The sequence below is a fragment of the Trichomycterus rosablanca genome, chromosome 9 (genome assembly GCF_030014385.1).
Source record: "Trichomycterus rosablanca isolate fTriRos1 chromosome 9, fTriRos1.hap1, whole genome shotgun sequence".
NCBI lineage: Eukaryota > Metazoa > Chordata > Actinopteri > Siluriformes > Trichomycteridae > Trichomycterus > Trichomycterus rosablanca.
The window spans coordinates 15,924,862-15,935,475 of NC_085996.1; the positions used below are offsets into that span (position 1 = coordinate 15,924,862).

Genomic DNA, 10,614 nt, shown 5'->3' on the forward strand with positions numbered 1-10,614 from the left:
TCTGAGGATCTTAAAAGACGAATTGTTGCGCTACATGAAGATGGCCAAGGCTACAAGAAGATTGCCAACACCCTGAAACTGAGCTGCAGCACAGTGGCCAAGATCATCCAGCGTTTTAAAAGAGCAGGGTCCACTCAGAACAGACCTCGCGTTGGTCGTCCAAAGAAGCTGAGTGCACGTGCTCAGCGTCACATCCAACTGCTGTCTTTGAAAGATAGGCGCAGGAGTGCTGTCAGCATTGCTGCAGAGATTGAAAAGGTGGGGGGTCAGCCTGTCAGTGCTCAGACCATACGCCGCACACTACATCAAATTGGTCTGCATGGCTGTCACCCCAGAAGGAAGCCTCTTCTGAAGTCTCTACACAAGAAAGCCCGCAAACAGTTTGCTGAAGACATGTCAACAAAGGACATGGATTACTGGAACCATGTCCTATGGTCTGATGAGACCAAGATTAATTTGTTTGCTTCAGATGGTCTCAAGCATGTGTGGCGGCAATCAGGTGAGGAGTACAAAGATAAGTGTGTCATGCCTACAGTCAAGCATGGTGGTGGGAATGCCATGGTCTGGGGCTGCATGAGTGCAGCAGGTGTTGGGGAGTTACATTTCATTGAGGGACACATTAACTCCAATATGTACTGTGAAATACTGAAGCAGAGCATGATCCCCTCCCTCCGGAAACTGGGTCGCAGGGCAGTGTTCCAGCATGATAATGACCCCAAACACACCTCTAAGACGACCACTGCTTTATTAAAGAGGCTGAGGGTAAAGGTGATGGACTGGCCAAGCATGTCTCCAGACCTAAACCCAATACAACATCTTTGGGGCATCCTGAAGCGGAAGGTGGAGGAGCGCAAAGTCTCGAATATCCGCCAGCTCCGTGATGTCGTCATGGAGGAGTGGAAAAGCATTCCAGTGGCAACCTGTGAAGCTCTGGTAAACTCCATGCCCAGGAGAGTTAAGGCAGTTCTGGGAAATAATGGTGGCCACACAAAATATTGACACTTTAGGAACTTTCACTAAGGGGTGTACTCACTTTTGTTGCCGGTGGTTTAGACATTAATGGCTGTATATTGAGTTATTTTGAGGGAAGAATAAATTTACACTGTTATATAAGCTGCACACAGACTACTTTTCATTGTGTCAAAGTGTCATTTTGTCAGTGTTGTCCCATGAAAAGATATACTTAAATATCTGCAGAAATGTGAGGGGTGTACTCACTTTTGTGATACACTGTATATATATATATATATATATATACTGTATATATGACTAGAGTTTCAGGCCTTACCGATCTGAGACTAATATTTAGTATTACTTAAATGCATCCCATTGTAAGTTATTTTAACTTTACCTTCAGCCTTAAAACTTTGCTTTAAGCATTAAAAATACTTAATATAGCAGAGTGTATTCATGTCCTACTAGAAAATCTAATTCAAACATTTTCAACATCAAACATGCATTATCATTATTATTATTATTAGTAGTAGTAGTAGTAGTAGTATTAATTATTAAGTAAAATTTCAAATAGTTGTATGAAAAGTTTGGGCTTCCCCGGCCAAAACACATACTTGACTGATTTGTAAATGAAATTAAGGTAACACATCTTTGTAGCAAAATTATATTGCATTATCTGCAGTTATTAATGAGCAGTTACTTTATACTTGGAGAACTTAAAAAATAAAAAAATTTCATTAAGGGATGTGCAAATATTTAGATACCCTACTAAGTCAATACTCTGGCACGTTGACAAAACCTTTGTCAGAGATTACACTTTAAACTTTTTTTTTTTTACCATCTAGGAGTACTTCGATTTCTGTTTTAGAAATTCTCACTCAATCTTTCACCCACTCATTGACCTGAATTTTTTAACAATTCAGTTCAATTAATTGTGAAGGGTATTCCAAAAGCTTTAATTTAAAATTTTAAATTCATGGTATATTTAAAAGTATATTTAAAATAATTTTCCTATTGTGAAAGCCAGACTCTTTTTATTTTAGTTTATTTTATTGATTGTGTTTGAAAAAGACAATGTTTTTTCAGGTCCTTTGCTGTCAGATGAAAGTTTGCTTCAACATACGAGACAGAACACAAGCCATTGATCCTCCAAATCTAAGCTTAACGTCCACAGTTTCCCTCTCTAAACAACATTTTGAACACTAATAATTGCAAAAGTTGGAAGCCTTTTGATATATTTATATCAAATATAGTGTATAGTATATATATAGATATAGTGTTAGCACTATGTTTAAAGAGTCATAGAAATTATAACACTCTGGAACTATTATCAGCCGACAGGTCACTTAGGGCCAGTTAATTGTGTCTAATTTCTCAGCTAGAAGGTGTATCCAAACTTTGCACATTCCACAAATACTATTTATTTATTGATTCATTTATTCATTTTTTTATTTTAACTTCATTTATGTTCATTGAAGTAACCATGCATTGACATTTGCAGAAAAAAAAACAACTTGGGAAGATTGTGTTCATTTAGTTTATAATCCAAATTTAGATAGCCCTGTTTACTACTGTTATATACAGTGTATCACAAAAGTGAGTACACCCCTCACATTTCTGCAAATATTTTATTATATCTTTTCATGGGACAACACTATAGACATGAAACTTGGATATAACTTGGAGTAGTCAGTGTACAACTTGTATAGCAGTGTAGATTTACTGTCTTCTGAAAATAACTCAACACACAGCCATTAATGTCTAAATGGCTGGCAACATAAGTGAGTACACCCCACAGTGAACATGTCCAAATTGTGCCCAAAGTGTCAATATTTTGTGTGACCACCATTATTATCCAGCACTGCCTTAACCCTCCTGGGCATGGAATTCACCAGAGCTGCACAGGTTGCTACTGGAATCCTCTTCCACTCCTCCATGATGACATCACGGAGCTGGTGGATGTTAGACACCTTGAACTCCTCCACCTTCCACTTGAGGATGCGCCACAGGTGCTCAATTGGGTTTAGTCCATCACCTTTACCTTCAGCTTCCTCAGCAAGGCAGTTGTCATCTTGGAGGTTGTGTTTGGGGTCGTTATCCTGTTGGAAAACAGTTTTCGAAGGGAGGGGATCATGCTCTGTTTCAGAATGTCACAGTACATGTTGGAATTCATGTTTCCCTCAATGAACTGCAGCTCCCCAGTGCCAGCAACACTCATGCAGCCCAAGACCATGATGCTACCACCACCATGCTTGACTGTAGGCAAGATACAGTTGTCTTGGTACTTCTCACCAGGGCGCCGCCACACATGCTGGACACCATCTGAGCCAAACAAGTTTATCTTGGTCTCGTCAGACCACAGGGCGTTCCAGTAATCCATGTTCTTGGACTGCTTGTCTTCAGCAAACTGTTTGCGGGCTTTCTTGTGCATCAGCTTCCTTCTGGGATGACGACCATGCAGACCGAGTTGATGCAGTGTGCGGCGTATGGTCTGAGCACTGACAGGCTGACCTCCCACGTCTTCAACCTCTGCAGCAATGCTGGCAGCACTCATGTGTCTATTTTTTAAAGCCAACCTCTGGATATGACGCCGAACACGTGGACTCAACTTCTTTGGTCGACCCTGGCGAAGCCTGTTCTGAGTGGAACCTGTCCTGGAAAACCGCTGTATGACCTTGGCCACCATGCTGTAGCTCAGTTTCAGGGTGTTAGCAATCTTCTTATAGCCCAGGCCATCTTTGTGGAGAGCAACAATTCTATTTCTCACATCCTCAGAGAGTTCTTTGCCATGAGGTGCCATGTTGAATATCCAGTGGCCAGTATGAGAGAATTGTACCCAAAACACCAAATTTAACAGCCCTGCTCCCCATTTACACCTGGGACCTTGACACATGACACCAGGGAGGGACAACGACACATTTGGGCACAATTTGGACATGATCACTGTGGGGTGTACTCACTTATGTTGCCAGCTATTTAGACATTAATGGCTGTGTGTTGAGTTATTTTCAGAAGACAGTAAATCTACACTGCTATACAAGCTGTACACTGACTACTCTAAGTTATATCCAAGTTTCATGTCTATAGTGTTGTCCCATGAAAAGATATAATGAAATATTTGCAGAAATGTGAGGGGTGTACTCACTTTTGTGATACACTGTACTTATAAAAATACTTTACTAAAAGATAAACTACAGGTATAGTGACGAGCTTGTAGCAGGCTTTTTAAATTGTATTAGCTATGGCCATTAGCTTTAATGAAAGGAATTTGTTATACTACAGCATTTAATTGCATTACTGATAATTGCTTGCTTCCAACTTGGTGGCAACAGGGAAACACGCTTTAACAGTAAGACAGTGCCCCTGTGTCCCAGTGCACAAGCCAAGGTCAAGAAAAGAAAAGATTTGCTGATTTGTGCATAGAGGATTTCAGTGGCCTACATTGAGCCCTGACCTGAACCCTATCCAATGCGTTTGTGAAGAACTGTTAAGCAGACTGTCAACCAGCCAGCATTGCTCAGCCCTAATAATGCTCTGATGGATAAGGATGAATAAATACTTTCAGTTATTCTGCAAAATCTAGTCAAAGATCTTTCTCTGGAAGCTGTTATAGCATCAATACCATAACAATGCATTTGGTTCCAGAATAATATTTAACAAACACATCTAATTATACCTATACTTTTAGCCACACATTGAATGTAGTCAAATTGTGCAGAACACTTTAGGTTACCAGAGCTGGTCACTGATCTTTTATGGAGAATACATGCTTTAACAAAACCCTAAGGCTTTAGATATCAAACCTGGGCAGCCATGTTCCATACATGCCAAGAAAAGTAGGTTTCTACAAAGTGACACAGATTCATCTAAATCATTATACTGACATTTGAGTGTCTAGCTGCCATGTTCCTGCCATGTTGTTAAAAACCCATTAGCTCTAGCCTACAGGGAGCTCAAACAGATGTGTGTTAATCATAATATCTAACAGTGTGACTAATGGTGATATGTGTCAATGCAATTTGTTATTTCTAAAGAAACACTTTTTGTATAAAGTATCATAAGCATGGGGCCAGGCGTGATCACATTACCAAATTACTGTCTGGGGCAAGTCTGTACAGGTCTTGGCTATTAACTCTGCTTTCTAATAGCCACCCCATTTAACACCAGATGAGTTTAATTCATAACACAAGCAGAACAAACCTTAAACTATAGTAAACAACAGACATTTTTAAATCAAAGATTTAGTAACAGTTTATGAATCCGTTTAGTACTTTTGGAAAAGATGAACAGCTGTTCTTTTCACATCATTTCCTGTGGTTGACAGCTGTAGATGTTTACAAAGCAAGCATATTTGAGTGATTCCCTGCTCAACACTGCAGGGTATGCACTATACAGTGGGTAACTACACCAATGCTTCTGCACTAATTTGACATACTATTTAGTGTGTGGTTTGGTACTCACCCCTTTTTAATCTCAGTCATCGCTTTAAGCTTCACCTTCACAAATTATTAGCTGCAGAAATAATATTCTGATGTTTGGCTGCTACTTACCAAATTGCTACTAATTTATTTGTGCAAATAAAGACTCTGATATTGATCCCAGCCCCCCCGCCAAACACATAGTCAATTATGTCTGCATGTACACACCCCACTGGCCAATAGCACCGCTGGGGATTCGAACCCTAGATCTCAGCGGTAGTGGGCTGATGCAATTTACCCACCCGTGTGCAAGATATGTATTCATAAACACAAAGAGAAAACATTAGTCAATAGGGGGCAAAGTATTTAGTCACCAGATTAATAACATTAGTATTTAGTTGCAAAGCTAAAGCAGTTGTTGTAAACAGATTGCTATGTTATATACAGTATATATATATATATATATATATATATAAAATAATAGTAGAGTAGCTTATTGGAAAAAACCCTCTTGGCAAACCATCTTCAATCCTCCATTACAATGATCCCTCTGATGAACCTGCAATTTTAAAATCCTCCATAATTTTTTTAATGGATTCAACTCAGAAGATTCAAGTCAGTAAGCCCCTTTAGCTTCTTTAATAGAAATCGTGCATGGTGCAACTTTTTAGGGACAATTACTTGATGAACTTTCCACTTATGGACTATCAAACCAAATGAACTGAGAGGGGTGCTTTCAGTTTTTGCTATTTTTTGGATTTTTTTTTTGCTATTTTGGTGTTTGCAATAGCTTTGTGGCTTTTTTCCATTTAAGTATTAATTTTTACATTTAAGTATTTATAATAATCCATGAGAACTTCAGAAGGCTCATTTCTTTCCAGCATAATTGCTACCTGTTGCATTAAATCCTCCCAACCAATGGCATCAAATTTTATAAAAAATTACAGGTGCAATTTGCATGAGAACATTTTACACAGTATTATACAGTACAAATATCACTTGATAAAGTGGTAGTTTTTACCATACCAATATTGTTTTAAATATATTTGTTTATGCTTTGTTTGTGTTCATATTTATTTAAATTCAAAAGCCATTGTGTGTAAATTTGAAGTGGATACATGTATACAGTATATTAAATAAAAAAATAAGCTGAATACTTGAAGTGTTATTTTAAGTTGCTATTGCAAAATGATTGTAAACTGGATACTGTGTATTACATAATGTTTTACAATTTTAACACCATGAATATAAATAGTGCAGTAATCTGACATACTATTAAGTACAGTAATATGTTGTTTAGGATACAACTAAATGGTTAACATTGCAGTTTTTTATAGGAGCACATGGGAGTCTTCCTGTCTCATTATTTAATAATATTTATAGATCCTGGTATTTTTGTAAAGGTAAATATACTTAAAGAATATTTTAAACATATTTATCTTCTACTTATTCTACATGTTTTAAAGCTTACAGTTACAATTAAAGAGAATTCTTAACAAATGAACAGATATCAAAACCGAATACCATGACTGAACAGACATGCTTCATTTTCACTGCAGCTGTTAGCTTAGCTACTTGAACAAGAATTACATGGTATTAGTACAGCCTGGCTTTATTCAATGTGACATGAATAATTAAAGTAAATGACAGCTCCAACTAATTCCACAGGTCCAACTGGACACTGACTAGCTTTGGCTAATACAGCCATCCATCACACAGCTCTATTAGCCTAACATACCCTATTGTCCATGTCCCTCACATCGCAATTAAAAGCTCAGTGACCACTGTTAGATATTGCCCAAGGGCAGTGTGGCTATTACAACCAACCTTGTTGAAAGCATCCTTTGTTCTTACAAGACCCTATGGTTCTTTAAAAGCTGCCAAGTGACCGTATGGTAACATCCAGCATATGTGGAACAGAATGCATGTGCTGCATCCGGCCATGCAGCCACTTTGATCCATACACAACCCAAGGTCTGCTTGCTTTCAACTTGAGCAGATGTTAGACAACCATTGACGAGATTGTAATGCTCTGTGTGAGCCTTTCACGTAAACTGCACTTAGTAATGGCAGTAAATGGTTAACCAAGGGCAAGGCTAATTCAATTCATATTTAATGGTGTAGAGTTGAAGTAAGTTTAATGGCTCTGGCTCAGACACACGCACCTCCAGAAACACAATCTCTTTAAATGCAGAGAGCCACTCGCATAGTCTGCTTAGTCTTGGCCCAGATTTGGGGCTAACGTTTTCCTAAAAGCCTGTAGTCCCTAAACACCAAATCTAATCTTAGCCATAGGCAACTCTTGCTGTCAGATTTTGTATTAGCTCACATCAGCTTAATAAAATGATAGCCTTAGTTTGCGATTGAATGACTGTCTATTTGCAATTTTTCTTTTACTGTTTATCTGAAATAATATCAGAAAGGTTTATTTGACATCTTACAGCTGTTATATGCTAAATCTTTCCTTCATTCTTGTACCATCATTTTATTCTGATCAGGGCCGCAGCTGATCCAGAGCTTATACTGGAAAAACTACCGGCCAGTCGGGCGTCTACATACAGACAAAATTGGCTATGTCTGGGGGTGTGGGGTGACTAAGGCCCTGTGAAAGATTAGCATCCTGACTGAGGTATGTTACTGTATTGCACCCGGTGATTCCGGGGAAACCTGACCCGTTAATGGGCACCTGTGTTCTTGGTAAGCTCTGGACCCACCTCAATCCTAGTCAGTAAGAATGAGCAAATAAATAACAGAATTTCTAAGAATGTACATTGGTCAGTCAATTTACCATGTTTTAGGAAATTGAAAATTGATTGATTGCCTTTAAGATACAATACTCAAAACATACTATAACCAGGGCACAGGATCAAAGCTAGAAGCATAGAGATGTGCTGCACATACCCTACAGCTGCACCATGTTTTTTGTACTTGATTTATCCTATTAAGTGTTCGTAGTAAAATACACCTTCTCAGCTGTGGGATTTAAAAATCACTTTAAAGGTTTCTTCAGAAAAACAAACCTAAGCAGCATTTGACAGGTGGAGCTCTTTTGCTATGCGTGCATCAAGAACAATTTTGCATTCGATCAATCACGGGATCAGTGTGATAAATAGCATTAATTCCTCGTTTAATCCCCGGTGACGCCGATATATGGCGTGCCGCAGGTGTCTGCATCCCGGTAATGGCATTAGGAGATGGAAAAATGATGAACGAATCAGGCTGCTGCGCCAAGCGATGCCTAAACTACGAATCAGGGCCGGTGTGACGCCTCTGGACATTGAATGACAGAAAAAAACCAGAAATGTGAAACGATTAAAAATCAAACCCAGGACTTATTGACCTTTATTTATATATGGGTGTGTAGGTTAGAATCAGAACGAATGAATGCTTGGGCTGCAGTACATCAGTCTGATCTCCACCCACCATGTTAATAACCTTTTTTAAATGACACCGCTGACTCGAAATCTAGAAACAGGGCATCAGCATCACCGCGCTGTGTCGCGCCCGCGAGTCCGGTCATTACCGTTACCTATGTCATGTTCCGTTCGTTTTATCCATTCTAACAGCGATACTATATGGAAACTGATGTGCAATGCAACAGAAAGTATTACCTCTCCGCCATGGTCCCTTTTCTCGCGGTTATAATCCAGTGCAGGTAATCCACAGAGCGGCAGGCATGGTGGTAGGGGTTCTGCACCGCAGTACAGATATGTGGAGCACGCGCTGTGTCTCTCACACGCTTATTCGTCACCACCGACAATCTGACGTCATTCTGCGCTCGCGCCAACAGCGGGGTTACCATGACAGCAGCGCCACGCCATTTGGACGAGAGACGGATTGAGTGGCAGACACAACACTGGCCAGAATAGTTTTTGTTACTTTATTTTTCATATTTGATTAAAAAAACTGCCAACTAGAAAATACAAGATAAAATATGGCAAGAAAAATATGGGTGGGGGTCCAAATATGTAAAAAAAAAAAACAGCTTTAGTAAACATTCATTTACATTTTATGGTCAAAATTATGTGAATACCTGACCATGAGCCTTCTAAGCACAGCATACCTTTGCAGCTGTAGGAGTGCCCACTTTACTGGCAGGGCTTTCTACAGGATTTTGGTTTGTTTATGGGAATTTGTACCCATTTAGTCAAAAAGGCATTTGTGAAGTCAAGTTCCATTTCATCCCAAATATGTTTATGCGGAATAAATTGAAGGCTCTTTGTAGTGCACTGGAGTTCCACCCCAGCATCTTGTCAAACCATGTTTTTATGCTTTGTGACATGGGCACAATCATAATGGAACAGAAAAGGGACTTGCTTTGTTGCCACTGTTGCTACAAAGCATTTAATGAATTTAATATAATTGATTGTATACACCTGTTTAAAATGGGTGCAGCTAAAACACCTGAACTCAATTGGGAGTGGTGTCCACATACGTTTGTCTATATCTATCTATCTATCTATCTATCTATCTATCTATCTATCTATCTATCTATCTATCTATCTATCTATCTATCTATCTATCTATCTATCTATCTATCTATCTATCTATCTATCTATCACGGTGGTTCGGTGGGTAGCACAGTCTCCTCACAGCAAGAAGGGCATGGGTCAATCCCCAGGCAGGCCAGGTACTTTCTGTGTGGAGTTTGCATGTTCTCCCAGTGTCTACGTGGGTTTCCTCCAGAGCTCCGGTTTCCTCCCACAGTCCAAAGACATGCAAGTGCGATGAATTGGAGATACAAAATTGTCCAAGACTGTGTTTGACATTAAACTTGTGAACTGATGAAGCCTGTGTAAGAAGTAACTACCGTTTCTGTCATGAATGTAAAGTGTGTAAAACATGATGCTAAAATCCTAATCTATCTATCTATCTATCTATCTATCTATCTATCTATCTATCTATCTATCTATCTATCTATCTATCTATCTATCTATCTATCTATCTGTCTATCTATCTATCTATTGTGTTGACTGCATATTTTCAGTTTTCAGTTAAGCTAACTAATGACCTTTCAAAACTGTTTTTACTTCTTTTGGGGTGGGGGTCCAAGTATTAATTAGGAGAGTAAGGCCCCCCATTCCCCTCCGTAATTCGAACCATGTATGGGCAGTATTCGACTCCTCAGTGAAACTACATACAAACCTACTTGCTCAACAAATCCAAACACAAACACACCTCATGAGTGAATTCACAAATGCACAAATTAATATCAAATAGGAATTAGCAGAGGTGGAGAAAA

The 10,614-nt window shown here is 39.1% G+C and overlaps 1 protein-coding gene across 1 annotated transcript in view; it reads right to left on the bottom strand.

Annotated features, from left to right (window-relative positions):
* Positions 1–9,061, bottom strand: part of arhgap39 (Rho GTPase activating protein 39) — a 75,504-nt gene extending 66,443 nt beyond the window's left edge. The window contains exon 1 of the mRNA XM_063001179.1: positions 8,984–9,061. Within this exon, the coding sequence (XP_062857249.1) occupies positions 8,984–8,994 (11 nt within the window). The 5' untranslated portion in view covers positions 8,995–9,061. The remainder of the gene's footprint in view (positions 1–8,983) is intronic.
* Between the last annotated feature and the right edge of the window lie 1,553 nt (positions 9,062–10,614).